Source organism: Ixodes scapularis, unplaced genomic scaffold (genome assembly GCF_016920785.2).
Source record: "Ixodes scapularis isolate PalLabHiFi unplaced genomic scaffold, ASM1692078v2 PGA_scaffold6__148_contigs__length_123643588, whole genome shotgun sequence".
Classification (NCBI taxonomy): domain Eukaryota; kingdom Metazoa; phylum Arthropoda; class Arachnida; order Ixodida; family Ixodidae; genus Ixodes; species Ixodes scapularis.
The window spans coordinates 55,486,747-55,510,314 of record NW_024609881.1 but is presented as its reverse complement, the minus strand read 5'-3'; the positions used below and the strand labels follow the sequence as shown (position 1 = coordinate 55,510,314).

Genomic DNA, 23,568 nt, shown 5'->3' with positions numbered 1-23,568 from the left:
CCCGCGTCAGCGTCGGCGCGCTTCGCCCGCATCGGCGTCGGCGCGCTTCGCCCGCGTCAGCGTCGGCGCGCTTCGCCCGCGTCAGCGTCGGCGCGCTTCGCCCGCATCGGCGTCGGCGCGCTTCGCCCGCGTCAGCGTCGGCGCGCTTCGCCCGCGTCAGCGTCGGCGCGCTTCGCTCGCTTCAGTGTCGGCGCGCTTCGCCCGCGTCGGCGGGCGAAGCGTGCCGACCCTGGCGAAGCCCCAACCAGAGCTTGACGTCCCCGCGTGCTTTGGTCTCCTCCTCTCCCTCGGTTTCTCGAGGCCTACTCCGTTTCACTCGGAATCCGACTGCATTCGGCGCTACGATACAATGCGAAGAGCAAGTCGTCTGCTTCTCGCGCAGGGGTTGCGGTGACGTCAAAATGACGCCGGGCTCTGATTGGCTTTGATTCAAAGAATAGTAGGTAGACCTCAATACTAGATGCCTGGATGTCTACCCACTATTTTTTTTTCAATCCGCCAATGAGAGCTCGGTGTCATACGGGCGCCACCGCAACTCCTACGCAAGGAGCAGACAACGTGCTCTCCGCATTTAGTCAATTGCAAGCGGTGTCAACGATGCATCGTCACGGAGCTCTCGTCGCCTACGTGCGTTCACCATCGTCGCCTAAACCGATTGTGCACACAAAGAGCGCCGCCAACCTGCGCTTGTTTCTGTGCGCGATTGGTTGAGCCCCAAAGACGGCGAGCGCCCTGACGATGCACTTTTTGCGCCGAGGCTAAGAGTTTGGTAGAAGCCCCGTCTCCCCGGACGCATTCGTTGCCCTCGGTCGGGCCTCGGCTGTGCGTGCGACGAAGTGTTATCGAAGGCAGAAGGCTCGCGATGGAGGATCTTCTGGGTTTTTTAAGGGTTCATGAAACAATTTTCCAACTTTTTCCTGTTTAGCTTTCCTCCTCAACTCATAAATCGCGAATTCTACCAAACAGTTCCAAGAAGACGGACATGGGGGAGTCCCCTCTTGCTCGGATTCTCCTTTGTGTACCTGGACACAACCATTCTCCCCCTAGAAGATTAGCCCGTCGCTCAAAATTCAGGCAAAAGTTACTTCCCCACCCCGTTCACCCGAAGCTGACAGTGCTGAGGAAGCTACGTGCTCGTTGGGCCAGCCACGCTTTGGCCAGGTGATGACGCTCTCTCGCGCATACCCACGAGCAGAGAATGAGGTCAGGTGATGAATGGGAGGCGGCTTACTGGTCCGGCAAGCGCGTAGCTTCCACCGCAATGTCGGCTTAGGGGTGAATGGAATAAGTGACGTCCGATGTCGTGTGACGTATGGACCCGGTGACGCGCTTTGAATACCGCGGATGTATCACAGTGAAAAGGCAGAGAACTTACGAAAACAAGGAGGCACGAAATGGTCCGTTGTGTTTTCAAATTTTCGTTCCGAAAGTCAGGCTTTTGCTTGCTACCTTTTTTTTTTTTTCTTTTGGATCACTGAAGGACGTGCTATTAGTAAAATCCCAACCTAAATTGATTTATCACGGCCCAAAATTCGTTTCATGGGCCCTTTAACCTTTGATCGCGACTATAGATCCTTTTTATAGCAAACGCCACCAGGCGGTGCTCCAGTCTTTGGCGTCCCAGAGAACTTCCGGTTCATAAAAAGAATGAACAAAGCCCCACCCTAACACCGCTGCTTGAAATGTTGATGAAACATTGAACCACCAATTGTTCGGGTGAACGTCAAAAGAACGAAGAAGCGCGAGGTCTGTTAAACATGTTCGAATAATCTTGTAAACCAAATTGCCTCCTCCGAGACGTTTAATTATCCAGCCGAGGGCCTTCGTTGAATCTCCCACTTTGATGTACGTGTAGCATTTATCCTTTCTAGCACTGGTGACACCAGCTCGACAGGCTTGCAAACACGGTGCGACCAGGGGTGCTATGTTGCGCTTTTTGCACTCCCAGGAGACTAGGGAGAGGGAAGTGACGTCAACGACACAGCAAACGCAGATTGGATGTTGACAGAAGAAAACGAAATCAACGTCCAATCTGCGTTTGCTGTGTCGTTGACGTCACTTCCCTCTCCCTAGTCTCCTGGGAGTCCGAAAAGCGCAACATAGCACCACTGAAGTCGCTTGGGACGCAAGTGGCAGTTCATATTTGTAAACAGCAACAGGGTCTGATGGGTCGTCTGATGGTCGAGCCTCGCTAGAGTGCCCCAACAAATCGTTTTCTACCCACGGTGGCCAGAAAAGTATTTCTAAAGCATGTCGGCTTGCAAATGTGGATGGTCTTTTAGGACACAAGGCCTCCAGTGGTGAGGCATAGCCCACACCGCGCAAGACTGGTGCGCCAATAGCAGTGTTGTACGGAGCGGCGTTCAAAGAACGACGTTAGCGCGTTCGTATGCGCGGAGCACAAGATTGTCCGCTTCTTGCGCAGGGGTTGCAATGACGTCAGAGCGCCGGGCTCTGATTGGCTCTGATTGGAAGGATAGTGGGTAGACTTCACCGCTAGCTGCCTTGAGGTTTACCTACTATCTTTGCAATCGGAGCCAATCAGAGCTCGGCGTTCAGACGTCACCACAACCCCCTGCGCAAGGAAGCAGACGAACTTGCTCTCCGCATAAGGAGGAACACCGATGTTCCATCTTCGTTGTTGAAACTGAAACGGGAACTCGTCACGTTTTCAAGGAAAAGGCAGAAAGAATGACGTTCCTTTTTCTCTCCCTCTCTTGTCTGCATATATTTGCAGTTTTACCCGAATTTAGTTGCCATGGGGGCTTTTTGTTCTCAACTATCTCAGTCAGAGTCTCCGACTTCAAGGGATGGTGAAGTGAGCAAGCGATAGTCGAGAACAAAGAACTGGAACAACAGCGCTACGTCCGTGTCACTTCTTTGTCTGGTCCTCGTCTTTCCGCGCTGTTTTTAATTCCGAAGCATGGAACAAATGTGATCGTGGCGACAGTATGACGCGTAATTTGATGCGTCGTGGTGCGTGGCGCGTCATCGATGCGGATGCCCAATACTTTATTAAATTACGCAAAGTAAAGTAAATGTAATTGCACGTTCCAATCTTAGAGACGTAACTGGAACGCGTTCCCTTTGAGCCCCTGGGACTTGGAACGGGAACTCGTTCCAAGATTGAAAGGAAACGAGGAAAGAGCTTTCGTTCCTGTGTTGGAGGAACGTTAGCCGGTAGTGACTCCCCTTCTGTTAAACACCATCTATCGTGAAATTTCATAGGACTTCAAACGTCACTTTCAAGCAACTAAGTGTAGTTAAAGGGCGGTCTTATCACGGTGCCCCCTTTTCTAATTTCAGGAAAATGGTGCGTTCTTTTTTCTCCTTCATTTGGTAGAGTATTTTTTTTTTTCCTGTAATTAAGGGGGGCTGAGCTTCCCCTGCCTACCTCGTCTCGCAACAGACTCTAGAAGGGGGAGGGCTGTGGCCGAGCTTATGCTCCGAGGAGTTTGAGAAGGATGGTTGAAAGATGGAAGTTTGTATGAGTGACGACTCTAACAAGACCTTACACTGGGGGAGGGGGATAAAAGAAAAAAAATGGCAAGACGAAATGGCATGAGGTGAACATGGACGATGATGAGGTTATGAGAGTGACGCTATCTTACACCTCATTGGGTCATGGCCTGCCATGTGTCTTATTACAGTCAGCGCAGCCTCGACGGTAAATGGTGCAGTACCATGTTTGAGGGTGTCATCTCGAGTACCTTTCTCTCGGTAGCGCGAAGAGTGCATACAATGAGGAGGTGTTCCATGGTTTCTAGAGTGTTGCATCTTGGACAGTTCGTTCCGCTAGCTTCCTTGGTTTCATAAAGAAACTCCTTTTTTTATTTAGTCCAAGACGTAGTCTGTGTAAACTATCGTCTCTATTCCACGAGGGAGACCTAATTACAAATTTAATATCGAATTGGTATGCTGGGAGTCGAGGCGGGAGTGAAAAAAGTCAGAACAACCCCAGAGATCCCATATTAATCTCTTGGCCGTTTGACAAAATACCAATGCATCGTCTGTTCGGACGTGAGGGAGTTTTCCGACGAGGGGCCGTGAAGCTGTCAGTGTGGCAAAACGTTGACGCCGCCGTCGTCGTCATTTTCTCGTAACATTTTAGTCCACGAAACATAGGGATAGTTTGAAGGAGAGTCGAGGGGCGAGTCTGTACTCGGGTAGGAAATGTAAAAACCGGAGAGGGTCCAAAGAGAAAAAGAAAGAAATTTAGCGGTCCGCGAACTTTGCGATCAACGTTTTATGGCGACTGGACATGACAGTGCTGGGTTCGCACCTGCTGCAGCGTCTCTCTTCCTGGATGATGTTTCGACGGCTCTAACTTTCGCAGAAAGACCAGGTGATGGCTACGCTCTCTTGCCAGTTCCCCTTATGGTCTTGGAAAACAGAAAACACTCAGCTGCAGTGGCGTAACTAGGGGGGGGGGGGGGGGGGGTGCAAGCGCCTTGGGCGCCAGTTGGGAGCGGGCGCCGAGCCGAGTCTACCCATAATAATAATAATATAATGATGATTATGATGTTGTCATTATCACTATCATCATGAGGGGCGCGAAATTTTATTTGCCATGGGCGCCGTCATATCTAGTCACGACACTGCTCAGCAGTGGTGCAAAGAAAGGTAGTTGGCGGCATAACAGTGTACGATGGCCTTTCAATTGTGTGTACTACAAGGTCAGCAACGTATTTACTATGACGACGCATTTCTGAGCGTTAAGCTTTTTGCTAAGCAAATCTACAGTCGATCGTCTCGTTATCTATCTGCGGCCAATGAGTATTCTGAATTGGCCAATGAGAATATTGATAAACGAATCACGAGGCAACAATCGTGAACATAAGGCCACGGTCCGCTCTTTTGAAGCTCTCTTTGACTACAGCAGTATAGGGCATTGAACGTTTTCTATCTAGCGCATTCTGATTAGCGGTGATAAAAATGCCTATTAACCCGCAGTAATGTCCCCTTATGCGCTGCTATGTGTTCATTTCTGCGTCATCAACAAGCAAACGTCTGCTTTCGAGCAGACGGCGACGCACCACGTCGCCGTCGCTTTCTGCGTACGTCGCGGGTGCACAACAAGCGTCCCGGCGTACACAGCTCTTCCATTACACTCTACCCGAACAAGAAAACAAGCGTTGACTGGAGTCGGTGAATTGTGTCAGAGGATAGGGCATCGTTTCACTCTCGTCTGTCAACGCTATTTATGGAGCAGGGGACGTAACACATCGTTACGCTTAGGGCCGTTGGCATTGAGAGAGAGGGAGAGAGCGGCCTAGCGAGGTTCGTATCCGGCTAGATGTAGCGTGTTTCGTGATGGCCCAAAATAGAGCCGATGTGTCGTGTTTTCAAGGAAGTGGGAGCTTTTATTTGGCGTCGATAACCCAACATGCAAACAAAATGGCGGCTCCTAGATCATTCCTGTTCCCAGACTGCGAAGTCGCGGTTGCAAGTGTTGGCGCCGGCTGCAATTGACAGCGGCTTCACAGTTTCGATGCAACTAATGACACTTAACGAACAATGTGGTGTGCAACTCGTGTTCGTAGTTATCGGGAAATCGGCATCGTTGCAGATAATAACTAGATTACTGTTTAAGTAGCCGGAGTACCTAGAGAGCTACTCCCAGTGTAGCGGAACACTTTTCTTCTATTGTCCGATGCCGCTAAAAAGTCATTCGTGCGTTCGTGTCACGTGATATGTGGCAATATTGATTCTGCGCTAGGTGGGGCAACTGGCAATATTGATTCTACGCTAGGTGGGCAAGCAACCGCCCGTTATAATACAGCCTTAGCATCCATCCGTCCATCCTATGGATGAGGTGTTGTTGTCGTTGCTCGAAACCTAAAGTGTAGCATGTTCGGTGGCTCTAGGTAGCCCCATTTTTACTACAGTAATTTCTGGAAACCTAACCTAGACTTAGGGACTTGTGCAACCCGCTAGAACAGCGCTTTGCCTTGTGCGTTGAATGTCGACGATTCACGGCTAAATGAATTTCCAGAAAGACATTGAACCACTAGACAAAAAGTTTGCCGATCGGCAAGCCGGGTCTGACCTCGACCTGGTCAAGCGTTCACTTGACAGCTTCTTGTCTTGTCAATCCACCAGTGTCCTTCTGGAAATACGATTCAATCTGCTCATGGCCACCGCACACATACCAAGCGAGAGCTTGTCTCAGTCGGTCACGTTCAGACCAACCAGGCCAGCTGCCAACATTGTGCACTTATAACACCGATCTAGAATTGAGAAAACAACAAGTCACGGCAGCACCAACATACGTGAGGCAGCAGATGCCTCAGAACGAATCGAGAAAGTTTAGATCTGGTCTCAAAACGTGTAAGGTTTCAAGTTACGAATGGCTAGGCAATTAAGCTCCTCCTGCAAATCCCTCCTTCAGCAAAGCGAACGCTTGAAAGGAGACAAGTGGACAGGAGGAAACCAGCAATCAGGGCGAGCAGAGAGCTTTCTGGGAGGAACTTGTCTCAGTATTTTTGCCTGCAACAGACAATACTGATCAAGTTCCCAATTAGCGCTTGGTTGGACGTCCTCCCTTTTAATTATTCCACCCAGTAAGACAGACCGCTGACGAATGTTCACGTTCAGATTGTGATTTTGTGATTTTCCACGGCAGTTAAGAGCGCAACAGATCAGCCTTTTATGTTCTGTTTCAGCCCAAAATGGCTGTTGTTAACGGAATCTCGAAGCGTGCAGCAGCTTTACATGGTCGCCGCCATAGCCGACCTTCAGTTTGCGTTTCCTCTTGTTGAGTTTACTTTATCTCATCATGACCACAGCGGGGCAGGTTATTGCAATTTTAGATTATACTGTGTCGTTCTCCCCAGCATTGGCCTTGGTGGAAGCTCATAAAAGGCCGCTTCACTGGCAGCAACTCGGTAAGACAGGAGAATTAAGGTCAGCAATAGTGGCTGTGATCTGGCGAGTGTTCAAAGCGTCTGTAGTTGTGAAGATGTCTTGGTAGCGGCTATTCAGATCTCAAAGTACTCACGGCACGAAAAGGATATATCTCAGTGCTTGTGAACCGAGTAACTTATCATCATTTTGTGGGCAATAAGCTCGACGGTATCTGCAGTCAAGTGACTCGGACTGGAATTAGATGGGAGATTTGAGTGAATTTACAGCAGTCAGAGAACTTCGCAGGCTTCGACCGAAATATTGCAAGTCATGGAAACGTATGGTAGAATGATACCGTATCGCAGTATATTTTACTGCCCAGACGCAGTTTTCGTTGAACATGTATTGATAATTGACAATAATCATATTCATACTGATTGAATGATTGAATTTTCCCATCCGAAACTGTGTCACTAATGATGTTCTCATTATCCAAACTGGTCAATGGCAGCGCCAAGAATTTTCATCCGGGGGATGGGAAAGAGGGGGGGGGGGGGGGGGGGGGGAGGGGGGGGGGTGATGTTGATCAAAATGCATATGTTAGATTATAGGGTCGGCTGTATGTCGGAAAAGAGGGCGGAGGGGCCCACTGAAACTTGTCCGTATTGATGGCCCTCGATATTTATTTCTTGCTTCAACTTAGCCAGAGAAGTTTAGCATGCTGATCATGCGAAAGCACTTAAATGAAGAAAAATTTACAAATAAATGTACTGCTGTCGCGCACTCCAGAGCCCAGGACCGCTTGACACGTTCAATATTTCTTGACTTTAGCTGTTGTTTTCTCGATCTTGAGCTCTTGACCAAAAGGAAAACCTGTCGTTTTCGTAACTGAAAAGAAAGGCGCTTTTTGTTGCAGAGAATTAAAAGCGCTAAAAACACAAACGACTACTAGAAGAAGGACGTATTATACCCTAAAGCGCTAGTTTCGACTGGTTGAATTTCGGAAAATACATACGTATCCCGATAACAAGACACATCAGCCAATCTTTCACACCCAATCGCTTATCACTTTTTCTTTTATTTTCTTTTATACCCTCTCAATTTCTTTTAAGGTCGAAAAAAATTACAAAAGATTGATTATACTGACCAAGACGAGGGCCACGGAATGTGTTCAGCGCAAATTACCACCTCGCGAGGTGGATGTCACGTGACATGAGAAAACATGACGTGGTCACGTGACGTCACTTTGCTCGCTACACTTAACAGACAAATTGACATCAGGTGATGAGCTAACATGACGTGACTGGAGGTCACGTGACGTAGTCATATGACGTAGATTTCGCGTAATGGTTCTTCGTGACGGCTTTCTCGTGGAACTCGGCTATAAAACACAGATTCATTGTTTAAAAAACAAAGAAGAAATCCCACAGACGAGGACACACTAAAACTCGGGACAAATCGTAAACTGTATCGCAGCCGTCCGATGTCTTCACGGGGTGGACAAATGGCGACAACACGTCCGCGGTTGCATGTAGCGCCTCGGAGGACGAGCCACAGAGAGAGACACCGAGTCACGCGGAGAGATTACCCGATGGCCGTTGACACAGGGTTACCCACGGAACGACCGAAGCCCCCCTCGAAGCAAACTACAGGTCAGGCTCACGACACACACCGCACGTCGTGAGTCCGGGGCTCTGTTCCGCGTCCAGGAACGCATACCCGCCGATGCCCCCCCGAAGGGTCAAGCCGAGAAGGGGGCGACCGTTCTGGAGACGGGGCCGGCGCTCCGTGGAAGCTGCCAGAGCGTGCCCCGGCCATCAGCGCTGGCCCGGAACGCGCCGAGGCGGTTCTGTTTCCAGGGGACGAGGAAGACCCGTAAATAGATTTCACGCACGACGAGCAATGCACTCTGCTGCTGCAGCGTCCGTTCCCCCGGACCGAGGCTGACTAGCTCGCTAAGGCAGTCTCGCTTTTCTTCTTTGGGTCTTGTTTTTGTGGGGCGGGGAAGACTAGAGAAGAGCGGCTACACCCCTCCGAAAGTAGGGCCATACACGGGAAACTCGGTGGGTGGGGGCATCGGGATGGGATCGGTCGTTTTTGGTGTACGCGACGCGGGGCTGGATTGGTGCACGCGTCTTTCGAGGGCAGCGAGTTACACATGGACACTATCTATCCGGCGAGTAAGTCGTCTGCTTCTTGCTCAGGAGTTGTGGCGATGACGACAGATCGACGCCGAGCTCTTATTGGTTGACTGAATGAAGAAAAAAAAATTGTGGGTAGACCTTAATGATAGATGCTTTTAGGTCCACCCTACCCACTATTTCTTTCTTTTTTTTTTCATCTGCCAATAAGAGTTTGGCGTTGTGCTGACGTCACCGCAAGTCCTGCATAAGAAGCAGACGACTTGCTCTCCGCATACACCAGAACGTTGCGCACAAACAAGCTCACTGCGCGTGCGCAGAAACCAGATTCGCGTGAGTGGAAACGTCTGCGCACGGGCGGTGCTGACAGCAGCGCCACCGCAATAGCATGACGTCATTGATTTGACAGCTTAAAGGGCGTCGCCTCGTATGTTCACGCTTGCTGTTTCGTGAATGGATCGTCGGCATTCTTATCCGATGATGCCGCAACGTGATTGGCTGCCGATCGACTACCAAGACACTCGGGCTCCCTCTGCCTTTTCTTAACTGACTACGGAATCTTCGAGGCCTGCCCGGCAGAATTGTGACGTCACGGCAGTGAGATCGAGCGAAGAAGATGCTGATTGGACACGGGTGCTGCCGTCGGCGTTCGGCCGGGCCTCGCGTCCAATCAGCGCGTCGGACGACGCTCGGCATTGGGCTAGGGTTCGAAGACCGAGCTGCGCGCTATCCGACCGCGGTGACGTTCCGTGGTGGGGAGAGGGTGGACGTTTGCGGGCCTCGAACTTATTCTAGGCGGTGTTGGATCCCGGTGGTTGAGTGTGTGAGCGCGCCGCGGCTCGGGAACACGCGTAGCGAATAATGCTCGTGCTGCAGAACCCCGCGAGCCTGGGTTTGATCCCCACCTCTTCCCGTTTGGATGTGGATTGGCGTCGTACTGAGAGCGCTGTATGGTGTATCGCTGTTCCGTGGGCTACCGGTTGTGCTGCACTGGCTAAATTTCTCATGTTCGGCGGAGACACCAGTCGCAAATTGGGGTTGACGAGTCTAAACACGGACGCACGCACGCACGCACGCAGACACACACAAACACGCACACACATATATATATATATACATATCCTTTTTTGCTCGGGTCTGAAGTGCTTATGTTACATTTACGTGATTTTTCAGGAAGCTTTGACACCTCTCGGCAGTTTGTATATGGGATTGCCATTGGGTTATATGGGATGACGCCAGAACCGTCGAAGTCTTCGGCAGTGAAGCGCTTGGAAGAGGGCGCTTTGAACCGTGGAAACAAAGCACCAATTTCTTCGTTCGTTTCTCGGCTAATTTTTTTAGAGCGCAGCTCTTAGGCGCCTGTTTCCGGCTTGAGCGGCGTCGCCGTCGGCGTCGGCGTCGCCGTCGCCGTCGCCGTCGGCGTAACCGCGCGGTGCATTATGGGTAAATTTCCCCGCTAAACCTAGCGGAAAAATTTCCCCGCTAAATCTAGCGGAAAAAATTTCCCCGCTAAATCTAGCGGAAAAATTTCCCCGCTAAATCTAGCGGAAAAAATTTCCCCGCTAAATCTAGCGGAAAAAATTTCCCCGCTAAATCTAGCGGAAAAAATTTCCCCGCTAAATCTAGCGGAAAAATTTGCCCGCTAAATCTAGCGGATAAATTTTCCCCGCTAAATTTAGCGGAAAAGATTTCCCCGCTAAATTTAGCGGAAAAAATTTCCCCGCTAAATCTAGCGGAAAAAATTTCCCCGCTAAATTTAGCGGAAAAATTTCCCCGCTAAATCTAGCGGAAAACATTTCCCCGCTAAATCTAGCGGAAAAATTTTGGTCACGTGACCCGGGGAGTCACGTGACACCCCGAGGTCACGTGACCTCTGAGGGGGGCACGTGTTTGCCCCCACGTGACCCCACCAAGGTCACGTGCCCTCGGGGAGGTCACGTGACCCCCCCCCCCCCCCCCCCCCCGAGAGCACCTAGCCCTCAGTACCCTCCCCTCCTCCTCCTCAAGAGCTGCGCTCCAATTCGGCGTTACAGGGAGTGGTAAACGGCTTTCACTTTTTTTTTTATATTTTTTTACCAGGTGCCATTGTTTTGGGGCGGCCCTTTCCACGCTACGGCCAGATTTCTGGGAGGGAGGGCCTATTTCCCGTGCGTCTGGGAGACTGACCTCTATCCTACCTCGCGGAACAAACAAAGTCCATTATGCAATGTATACCTTGCGTGCCTTCTGGTCACGCTGTTTACAGACAAGCTCGCATATGGCCCCATCGGGTGCACGAAAAAGCGTAGTGGGCATGCGCAGAAACGATATCCCGTCAGACCCGCTCGTTGGTGTATTTATTTTATTGCTTTATTTATATGAAATACCCCCAGGGCCACTAGGTCATTACAGATTATGGATTATGGTTAAAGGTATATCAAACAGAAACAAAACGAACAACCACAAATTGAGAACTGACGTCTATCGAATTGGTAGCGGTCTGACCTCAAGGTCCTGATGTGGACCCTCGAGTATAGATTCAACTTTTATTTGTTAATTGGTTCATAATACCTTGAAGGTCCATTTCTGGACATTCAAACAAGGGGGGATTTGGTCAGATTACAGTATAGTCAACACTGTAATGTGTTGACTATACTGCGGAACGCGTTTTAATTTGAAAGGGTTTTGGTCCTGATAATTTATTTACACCGTGCCTCTCAATATAGTCCACATTTGCCACGCTAGTTGTGTGCTAAGCCTTCGCCTTTTGTATCACTTTTTTTTTTTTTTCGGGACGGACGTGGTTTACTACTTGTAGAGTCCGATGCCATCACGGAAATAGCCGTTTCGCTGCACAAATACTATACTCCGTTTCACCTTCAGTCCGAGCGCAGCGGACGCTAGGAGTAATCCCAGCCAATCCAGCGTGGAGAGAGTGTCATGTGACCTTGAGCTCCCTGTGTCCCTCTGCCCAACCGGCAGGTCACGCGATTTTCTCCCGGCGATGGATCGGCTGGGATGGCCTGTGGCGTCCACTGCGCTCAGACTGAAGGTGGAACGGACTATAGAAAGTTTTAGTGCGTCGGCGGACTATCGGGTATTGTTATCGGAGTCCTCGGAACGAACAATCTATTAAACCTTCCTACTAGAAGGCATCGCCGACGGCAGTGGGAGTGGTGGCGAAGGACATTGATATGCGGCGGCGTAATTGGCACCCGATTTTTCTGCGCTTCAGTGCCTTCGGAGAATGTCCGGAGTGCGACCTTTGGTAGTTGAGACCTGCGCCTGTTAATGTGGTCAATCAATTTTTATTCAAATGAACGACTCCGAATTTCGCAGGAGCTCTCATTTAGGGTCCAGTCACACTGCTCGTATACAGGAGACACGGTATTCGCTTTAGACAGGGGATTTAATGGAGGGACGTACGGGAAAGGAGGCGGGGGGGGGGGGGGGGGGGGGCGCGACCAGATGCCTTAAGTTATGACCCTCAGAAGCCAACCTTTTGGCGAAAAGAAAAATACGTACGGCAACTTTTTACAAAGAAATGTGTTTTTTTGGTGAACTTGCAAACATTATGGAAACAAAAAAGATGTAGGTAACGCTTGGCCAGTGTCGTCAGATCTCTCTGCAGACCCTCCACCCGTCTCGAAGCCTGACTTACGAATCCGCCCCTCCTGCGGATGACAGATGTGTGACAGAACAGATATGTATGCTTTGAAAGTTTGAACATGTCTGCAGAGAGTTGTTGCATCATCAGCGTGACCGGACCTCCGTAGAAGAAAGAAACGCGTCTCGCTCAGTGTCAGCAGACTGTCCCTCGTATGGCGTAACGAGGATGCAGTGGGACCGGGGCTTTCGGATTCACGTGAGCGGTCTGAGATTGCCGTCTCCCTTTCCCCTCGCAGACATGGCCCGGTCCGTGGTGGCCCTGTTCATCATCTCCTTCTTCTTCGCCTTCCTGTCCTTCTTCACGGGCATCGCCGGATGCTGGAAGCGCTCGAACAGCAACATCATCGCCACTGGACTGCTCCAGATACTCGCAGGTAGGACCGCCTTCCAGCCGCCCGCCGCCTGCTCACATCAGGGGGTCAGAGGAATGCCTCGTACTGTAGTCTCTAGTTTCGGTTTCTGTTTGAACTCCGCAACTCCCAGCAGCCGAATGACCATCGACTATTGAGAAGCATGCCGGGACGCGCCTCTCCGGCGTAAGCCAACGTTACTAGAACTAGGGATGTCGCGAACCGGTCGAGGTTCGAGTTTGGCCAGGTTCGACTTTTCCGAACTTTTGTGAAAAGTTCGACAACGGTTCCACTCAGGTTCGACTGCTATGCACATGCGCGACAGGCTGGCCAGTTGGCTTCGGATTGGATGGCGATGGCTAAGGGATGAATTAAGGGCAGCACTGATTGGTTATTTCAGTTAATAAGCAGACAGCATTAAGTTATTAACTTCTTCAGTGATTAGAATTAGTTTCTTTTAATTGCGGCAACTGTTCATAAAATTAAAATATCCATTTGCATGAAAAAAGTTTCCAAATCTTGTATAAAGGTCTGGACACACTGTCCACAAAGTCGAACCGGTCGAATCTGGTTAAAAAGATCCAAGGTTCGTCAAACCGGTTCGAACCATTCGGACCCCGAAAGTTCGACCTAAATATCCAGTTCGACAAAAGTTCGCGACACCCCTAGTTCTAACCGAGAACTAGGGGTGTCGCGCCGATTAATCTCTGAAAGAAATAACAAAGTTTCATTTCTTTCGGAGAGCACGTGGCGCTGGAGTACGGAACGACCACCGCTCGCTTGTTATGCTGTCGCCACGATAGCATTTCTCTATGAAGATTCATATCTCAACGAAAACAGACGTCGCCTTGTGTAAGCGTGCAGTTTGTCTCGGCTTTGCTCCATCTCTTTAGTGCGTCTCTCGAAAACGATATGCCCGCCTCCTCTTCGCAGCGCTCACTGTGGCCGGAGCCATGGGCCTCTGGCACGGCGTCGAATACTACGACTTCAAGAAGCTTCATGATCACATGTCCGTCTACAATTGGCCGGCGGTAAGTTCCTTCGATATGACACAATAGACCCGTAAGCAAATTCACTTTGGTCACTTTAATTACTATCATCGTCCGAGTGTTGAACGGCATCTGCGCCCTATCCAACGCAACACCATGCACCTAGAATAATCGAGGTCTGCGAACATCCTCGTCTTCCTCCATGAAACGTAAAATTCGCGTGTCGGATGGCGTCAACTCGGCCATTGGACCGGATCCGGATGCCGAGCGTCCTCCGACGCGTTGATTGGACACGGGGCTAAGCCGAACGCTGACGCAGCACACGTGCCCAATCAGCGTCATCAGCCCATCTCACGGTGATGACGTCACAGATGTAGTGCCTTGTGGCTCGCGAAGGAACCTGCAGATGCACAACGGGACGCACGAGTCAGACATAAGTGCTGCGACGGCGTATATTTCGGATTCGGCTGCAATTACTCTTTTGGCCCAAAGTCTTCTCTAAAGCACCTTGATGACGGGAGTTTGATATCGAGGGCTTTCGTACTCGCCTTGTTCTTCCGTTGACGCAATCGAAGCTAAAACAAAATAAGAAAGCAATATGAGGGGAAGAAGCCGTTATTGCGTCCTCTGTTGTCGTGTAAAAGTGACGATGCCCGAATAAAATAATGAACAAGACTGCCATTAGTACGGCAATAGTTAGTTTGCTATATAAACCCCTAGACGGCACTAAAGTTTAAAAAAAAATAAAGAAAACGGCCTATTTTGTGCACGCATGGAATGCCCCACTGTTCCCTTCTTTGAGACGCCCGCGAGACCAAGTACTGCGATGGGCTTTCTCTGGTAATCTTGAGAACGAAAGCGTCGTCATCCGTCTTTTTTTAGACAAAAGAAGTCCCGCTTAACGAGTCTCTAAATGTTTGCCTATATTCTCTCTACGGCCCTTTCCTGGATTGTTGCTGTTTTGCTTCCGATTTTTTATATGTTTTTGTCGCTTACGCAAAGAGGGACGTTCAAAATCTGAGTGATTAGATCATCTGTTGCTTTTTTTAATTCTGAATACTAGGTAATCAGTGTGTTCTGACTACTCAAGTTGTCTTTTTCATTCATTCATTGCTATGATTTTTTACCAGTGTACTCGCGGTTAACTTTCTGTGGCTGTAGAGACAAAGCTATGGGGGGATGTGCGCGTGTGCATCTTGAGCGCCCGTTATATCTGTGCACACTCTTCACTTCAGAAACGCCGCAGAAAGTTGTTCACGAGTATGGCGTCAGGTATACCCTCTTCTCTTTTCGAGCTGGTTTGCTGTCACCGAATAATAAACGTAGTTTGCTTTGATGGAAGTCATCAAGCGATCGTGTTTTCGATGTTGCCCCATGATGGAAACCGTACAGTACTACAGATGGTATTTGTAGAATCGGTACGTGCGTCCTATAAATGCCCTGGGCAATATCCTGAAGTACACCATTCTTGAAAATGATGTCTCTCCCAGCTAAAACCTTTTCTGCGACCTTTACCTCTAAGCTTATGTAATTAGGGTTCCGTTTTTTTGGTAAATACCGATAAACCCCGAAAATTAACCCCCCTGAGAAGGTGTAAACAAAATCGGTGAAAACAGTAAAACACCAATTTAGAGCTTTTCTTGGAAAAAGAAAATCCAACGAAGTTTTATTGCTTTGAAAGCACACACCTTATCTCATTTCTTCATCTCGGTGTACGTGGACGTATTCCAGGTATTCAGGTCCCGCACGTATTGCCTGGAGGTTGCAAGGAATCCCATGCCCCTGTCCTATTTAATTCGAAATTATCTCCCCGTTAAACCCCGATTTCTTTGTCTGACAGCAAACACCAAAAAACAACGAATATGTGTGGAAAACAACCCCTCCAAAAAACAGGTACTTCAAATTCGAAGAAGAATAACCCCGAAACACACAAAACGTTATAACTTTTAAAGCAGTACATATTTTAACGGCAGTCCCGGTGTATATATACGGGTGTCCGCTGGCCGACAGCCAGCTCGGGCAATACCGCCTAGAAGACAAGGCCTGGGCATTACGTCATTGCTAGTGGGAAATACCGCTCAGAAGACAAGGCTTGGGCGTTACGTCATTGTTAAGGTCAAGCGTCAAACACGCTGTGGTTTGACGGGAGTCGCCGCAAAGCGTCAAGCGCGTCCGTTGTGGCGTCGCCACTTTGCGGCGGTTCTTGTCGAGCTTCGGTGCGTTTGCCGCTTGCGGCAGGTCGGAGATTCACCATTGAACACGTAATGCCGCAGGCCTTGTGTTCTAGGTGGGCTTCAGTCGCCTCTTTTTCCCCGCAAAGTGCATGTTGTGAGGAGCGGCGTCGCCCGCGTGTCGCTCACGCAGGTCCTCCGGCGCAAGGGCGTCACCGAGTTCTCGTACGGCTGGTCGTACATGCTCGCGTGGGCGGGCGTGGGCGCCAGCCTCCTGACGGGCATCCTGTTCCTCGCATCCGCCCGCTGCCTCCGCCGCGAGAAGAAGGCCGACCAGGCCAAGAACATGCAGTACCTGATGCCCGTGTACCCGGACAAGCGGCAGCCGCCCTACGGATACGCGGCCTACCCGGGACCCTACGCGTACCACCACGGCTCGCAGTACGGGCCGTACGGATACTGACCCCGCGGCGGAGATCCTCGTTTTGTACATAACGCTAACCCGCGGCCCCCGACTAACCGGCGGCGGCAAACCCTGGCGGGTGGCTGTTCCACGCTCCTTCTCAGAGGTTCCGTGCAGCGCTGTGGGAGCTGCAGGGAGCGGACGTTGCACCGGAGGTAGGGTCTGTACTGTGGTCACTCGCAACGTAAGGTCAGCGGTGGGTGCTTTGCCACCCGGCCAATACCACTGGGAAGATGAGGCCCGCACGTGACGTCACTCTTAGTGGATCACCAACCCGGCCAACATTTCGGCACAGGCGCAGCCAATCCCGCCGGAGGGCAACGAGCCATTGCTGGAGCCGGAGCATCCACCGCCGACCCTATGTTGCGACAGACTGTGGCGCACCCCGCCCGAAGCTACAGTAAAATACGAGTTAAGGATGCGCCAAAAGCTCATATTCCACAGCCTCGACCCAAGCAGCGCAGATTTGGCCAATCATTGGCCAACGGTCCTTCGGCCAGTTGCCAGACATGGCCAGCCATTGGTTGATGACTGGCCTTTCTCTGGATATTGGCCTATGGCCATCAGCCATCGGCCAAACATTGGCCGATGAATGGCCATTCTTTAGCCATTGGCCAATGCATGGCCAAATTCAGTGCTGCTTGAATCATTACCTCCAGTCAGTGTTCCTCCGCAAAGCGCAAACAAGTCCGCTACCGAAGCGACCGTTGCATCTGTGGAAATCGGAGCACGCGGCTCGCTCGAAAACGACAAGACGACAAGGACACTGAGGAAAACGGACCTTTATCCGAACAGGCCCCGCAATCGAGCGCGGTCCCCCGACGCGAGCCCTGGGCCGCGCCAACGTGTTTCCCTTCCACAAGCCCACAAGCCCCATAATTCGTCGTGGCTAGTGCCTTTCCTGGCTGGTCTGCGGTGCGAGTCGATGTCGTGGTTGGTACATGGTGGTGTTCATTTGGCACATTCTTAACTTGTCTCAGACTATAGGGGGAACGGACGTTGCACCGGAGGTGGAATGTACTAATACACCCTACCGGAGGACAGCCCGATGAAACTGTTAATAGTTTCAGAATTCCGACGGATGCGATGGCGGAAATGTGGTTTTTATAGGGGTGGGCTTCTCCATCCAACTGAAGGTACTACTCACAGGACGCCGACATTCCCTTTTTTATGATGAGTCACTGCGCACATGCGTGGTTGGTGGACGCCGCAGCGACTAAGCTATTAACCGGATTGACCCATTTTTTTCTTAGATATTTATTTGTTTCTCGAAAAAAAGCAACAAAGACGGGCCGATGTTTAGTTCAGTATCCAGGGACAATGCTGCGTCTGTTTTTATTTCTTATTGTAATTTTGCGCGCGCGTGTCTGTGTTTTGTGTTTGTGTGTGTGTATGTCCCTCGTGTCTAGTTTTAATTACGATCGCCAACGAGAAGTAATACTTTTGTTTTTCTCGCACAATTGAGCATCGCGTATACATATACCTTGCACGTGACCTCATTCAAGCTGCCGTTTACATCTTATTGTTTCGCCGTGAACCACACGTTCTACGTTGCCAAGTAAAGTCCGGAGGACGTGCAGCAGTGTCATCAGCGAGAAGTCGCCATCATTTTGATCGAACCGCGCTACACGCTTGCCCAAGCCATCCACCGACTTGTAAAAAACGGGATCCCGCATATAGACGTTTGCAAGCAGCCAGGCTTCATAATCTTGTTAGGCCACCGTAGATTAAAAAAAAAAAAAAAACTTTGTTTGGGTGCCAGCTTGGCAACCCTGGGCCCGCCTTAGCAAGGCTAGATGGCGCAAGCTACCGCCCGATGCAAAGGCTGTAGCCATATACACCCTTCCACCGCTTGTCACTCAGGCAAAAAGAAAAAAAAATACCGAATCACTGGGCAGTCGATGCATGCGCGGCGTCTGATGTCTCATAGAAGTGGGCTACTGCGCATTCTCAGCGTTCCACAGCCCAGCAGACAAAGATTGCAGCCCAAGATGGCGGCGCCCAAAGGCAGTGCTTTCAAACGTCTGACGTCTTCAAGAAGCCACGCTCCAAAAACTAGTCTGGCTACCGCGGATGTAAAATGCTTTGTTTAGGCGCCAGTCTGGTAACTGTGGGCACGCCTTAGCAAGGCTTGACTATCGGACAATCTACACACATCAGCAACAAGATGGCCGCATCAGATGCCGTACTTTCAGACCGTCTATAGCCTCCGCAGCACTGCACGGGACTCTCGCTTTGAAAAGGTGTGTGTGGCCGCTCAAGGAATGCGCCGTGTCCTCGGGAGACCTCGCTACTCAAAAGAGGCTGTTTTCTACGTGATGGACCGACTAATTCATTCCTCCTCTCACCTCCTCATCCGCCGCGAGCGGTGTCTCGAATGCCTGACTAACACCGCCAAGGACGACAGACATTCCGACTCAAAGACGAGGAAGACCTCCTCCGTTTTTAAACACCAATAAATACCTGTCGGGTGGGGAAAAAATTCAGTGATGGCGGTCAAGTTCATCCCTGACTGTGGGCGGACATCCAGGAATCCTCGCCTCCTCCTCCTCCAGGGGCGCGCGGCATGCGAGTCAAGGTGAACAAGAATCTTGGCCGATGACGTCGCGCTCTGCCTTGGAGATGCATCCGTGCTCCTACGACCGGTTACTAACCGGCTACTGGGGACAGTGTTGACCACCGTGATTCGGAATGTCCGCGCTGCTACGCAATAAACTATGCGGGTATAGGATTGCAGAGGCATGACAGAACTTGTTGAGATCGCTATGTGTGTGCGTGTTGTTAGCTTCTTTTTGTCTTTTTACTGTTTCATGTGGTAGATGAGATGGTATACCATGGTACTCGCCTGGGGTACTCGACTGCGTGTTGCACGAAGGGAAAAGAGAAGAAAAGAAGGAGATGTTAGGTTACCCCTTCAGCGACGTGGTCGCATAATTTGACTGTAGTATAATGTGTCTATAGTAACGAGTATTTTTTATCAATTTATTGTGGTAACCCTCAGGACTTCCCTGTCATCTCGGTCGGTCTACGGTAGTGCCATGGTGGTGGAGCTCTGCCGGGCGTCGAGCCGAGGGAATGGAGGCAACACGTGTCACAAGTAGAAAAATAAAATGGTTTCGGCAAAACGGCCTAACATCTCTGGTACTTTTTTGCTTTTTATCTCGCGCACTAAGAATAATACGGGCTGTCTGGAAAGAAAGAAAAAAGGTGCCTCAATGTTGCTGGGCAGGTGGCCATCGCAGAGTGGGGGCCAACTCTGTCGTGTGCTTCGAACCGCCATCTCGTCTCCCGCTCGTACGTAGCCATTTATGAGCTGTCTGCAGAGTTATCGAGCATTATACCAATTCTGAAATGACGTTGAGTAGCTTTAAGAACATGTACGTTCATGTGGTCTGTCAACAATGCGTTTGTTTTCGGCGCTGCACATCTAATAATAATGCTAAAACATTGTACAGAAGACCGAATTTACGACGTTTCGTTGCATTTCCGACTCCAGGAAGCCTCTATACTTGGCATAATTTTATATTGACCTCAAGGAGTATACTTTATCACTCGGCATTTTCATAGGCACTAGCCGATCCACTCATCGACATACCGCGTTAGGCAAAATGGTGGCCGCGGACGGAAAGGCAACACTTGCCGTACCCAAATTTGGATTTCGCCACTACCTTTTACTCTCGCGGGCAGGCACCTGGTAGACATACTCGGTATGGGCTACGAGGAAAGAAGAAAACATTTCAACCTGCAAATAGTAAAAATATAGGTGAGGCAAAGCGAAAATGGGTGACGGTTGCTCTTATATCCGGAATGTATTGTACTGGTGCGACGATGGCAAAACAATGTTTTCGCCTATATTGGAAGCGACGACATTCATGATGGCGGCGCCCTTGCGGAAAAAGTGTATTTCGTGCGAGATGTCAACACCTATTGTAACTGACTCAGCTAAAGAAATTCAGGACGTGGCTTATGGTTTTCCTGCCTCGTGATTGGTCCTTCGACGTTCTTATCGCCTGATGCTACAAGCTGATTGACTAAAGGGGTGACGTCAGAACGCCGTGCTCTGACTGGAAGGATAGTGGGTATACCTCCGATGCTAGCTGCCTTGATGTATACCCGCTATCCTTCCCATCAGGGCCAATCAGAGCTCGACGTTTTGACGACGTCACCGCAACCCCTGCGCTCCACGTAGGATGTGTTGGACGGACTCGCCGAAACGCCCAGTGTTGATACTGTGCGCTCGGATTAAGGAATGGAAATCGCTTTCATCGTAGACAGAGCTCAATGGTTCCAACGATCTTGCACGGAGACGCTTTCAGGAGGGGCTGACAAGTCGTGGCCTGCAAGTGGACACTTCGTAACGAGGTAAGGATAGGGACATTATGCGCGCCATAATTAGGGTGGTGACGTCAGACGCTACGCTTCTGTTTTCGTTTTTTTTTTATTTTTTCGCTCTGAAGCGCCTGAAACACGCCTCCCGGTGCGAGGCATCGACTACACTGGTTTTGTTTCCACGTACACTTCTGTGCATTCACTCCGGGGCGCGGGTCGTCGGCGTCGGGTACTACAAAAGCTGGGATTTAAATACAACCCCCCCCCCCCCCCCCCCCCACCCCGCCCCCGAAACTTTCTACTGAAGGAACACAAGCCTATGCATGGTACATGCACCGCCTGGAAACCACTCCAGATATCTGTAAAACCAACAGATTGACAGTCATGGATAAACACCTGCCACAAAAATCAGCGCATCACCCTAAACACAAGAACACTGGTCCTAGGCAAGGACTCGAGCGTCGAAATTCCGGCCATTACAGGCTCCAACATAACTGGAGTTCACGACGTAGACCCTGCGAACGCAATGTTTCCGAACGCATTTAAGTTCCCTAAGTGGCCAAGAGTAAAATGCGTCTCAGATACGCTCACGAGGGGTACCACCTACACAGCGACCTTGAGCTTACGTGCGAATTAATAGACGCTTGCGCAACGCAGCTTGTTGCGTTCATTTCCTCGTTCTTCGTATACCACCGGTACTTCGATCGCTCACGTGAATTAATCGAGGTCGAGAGATAATAGACCGATCACACCGGTTAGTTTTGTCACGCCGCCGCCAGCGTGGATCATAAGAACTATAGTGCCACTAAATTAGGACATCCCTATTCCTCACAGTGGAACATAACACACACAGGGCACGCAAGCATGCACAAGAAAATTATAAGCGGAAAATTTTAAGAGTTTCCACTTATAATTGAACCGTTGAAACCTGCGCTGAGCAGGTTTCAACGGTTCAAGAGGGTGGCAGAAAATTTCTAGCTGATACGGGGCGCAAGAGTCGCACCAGCTCCATCATCATCATCAGCAACATGGAGGTGGCTTAGGAGCCTTTCTTGGAAAGGTGTATAGTGCGACAGTCGGTCATGGAATAGACAAGTGCATCTCAGTGTGGAAAAAAAAAAACAGCCTCGCATCAGCATCGTTGATGTCGGGTCCGTAGCTTTCCGAGGGAGGTAACTGAAAATTGCATGGTACGTGTTCTGAAAGTAAGGCATAAATTAATTCATTACTTTTACGAAGTAGTAATTTAAATTGTAATTAAGTTATTTAGAACCGAAGTGTGTGTGTGTGTGGGGGGGGGGGGGGGAGGTATACGTGTCATTAAATTATATTTCCAAAATAATTTGCCCAAAGTGTGCCCAGGGTAGGCTGACCTCTAGGCGGTATCTTTGGAGGCTGAATTCTTGAGCTTTGCTAGATTGGCGTCGGTTCTCTCACAGCTGCGCACACAACACGCTGAACGCAGGATCCACCCCAAACTCTTCCTGGAAAACGGGCTGCAAAAATATTTGAACGCTGGTTTCGGACGATCGGAGGAGTTCCGTGACATTTTGAAAACGTATAAGTAGAGCCCTGGATATTTTGCGGATTACTCGCGGATCATCAGCGGATATCCACAGTAAACTGGCGGATAAAATGGAATCAGATGTGGCAGATTGCGGATCGGATGTGGATATCCGCGGGTCCGAATCTACATTTTCGCCGAGGCGGCCGATAGACGTGTGCAACCACACAGTGTAGAGTGAATAAGTGAGTAATACTGTGAAGGGATGCATCATCGAATGTAGTCAGTCAGAGTTTTGAGAGTAAGATTGCGGGCGCAAACTACAATGTTAGCAAGTGCCGTGTATTTGGTGAATATTTGGGGTGAAAAACACGCTATTTACACAAATTACCATAAATTTACACGATGAGTAACGGATAATACGTTCAGATATCATGCGAGGTTGTAAAAAACGTGTTTTGGTTCGGTCATACACGCATAACCGTGTAGCCGACCTCGATAACACGCATCGCCTCCGGCGACGACCGCGGCATTGCCGGCTATCGAAGCACCGGAATGCTTGGGGACACACTTAGAAAGGACCGTCGAGACAAATGCCGCGGAAAGAAGCATGTCTCGGAAACAGATATGCACCAAAAGCAATTACGCCATGTCGCGGGACGTTGGCGAAACCCGCGCTTACTGTGGCTCGCCGCCATTTTCTGGTCGATGGCAATGCGGCTTCCCTCATGTCGCCCATGTTTGCATTTAGTTTAGGGCTCTTGATAATAGTTTCTTACACACCACAAATAAAGTCATGGGTCCAATTATTCGTTCAAAACAGTTAAAATGGATATAAAAAGCGTGTCTTCGATGTGAACACGTGACATTGCAGTTGGTTTCGTTTTTGCTTCAACCTTCAACTGCTTCAACTGCAAGCGATCTGGCCGATCTGGCCATGGCGCAAGCGCAACGTCGATGTACGGTGGAAGCAAGAGCCGGTTGGCTTTCGTTCTTTTTGTTTGACCGGAGAAATTTCTGGCAGCCGCTATTGTTTTGGTTTGACGGGACGCGAGAAGCTTCGCATAGAGCTTCGCAGTTTGCGAGCACATAGTGAAGACGTGACCGGAGAAGTGCCCCTGTGATGT

At 50.1% G+C, this 23,568-nt stretch overlaps 1 protein-coding gene across 1 annotated transcript in view; it reads left to right on the top strand.

Annotated features, from left to right (window-relative positions):
* LOC8050797 (transmembrane protein 114) overlaps positions 1-19,736 on the top strand; it is a 66,529-nt gene extending 46,793 nt beyond the window's left edge. Inside the window, exons 3-5 of the mRNA XM_029970687.4 lie at positions 12,872-13,009; positions 13,919-14,016; positions 16,339-19,736. Coding sequence (XP_029826547.1) covers positions 12,872-13,009; positions 13,919-14,016; positions 16,339-16,608 — 506 coding nt within the window. The 3' untranslated portion in view covers positions 16,609-19,736. The remainder of the gene's footprint in view (positions 1-12,871; positions 13,010-13,918; positions 14,017-16,338) is intronic.
* The last annotated feature ends 3,832 nt before the right edge of the window (positions 19,737-23,568 follow it).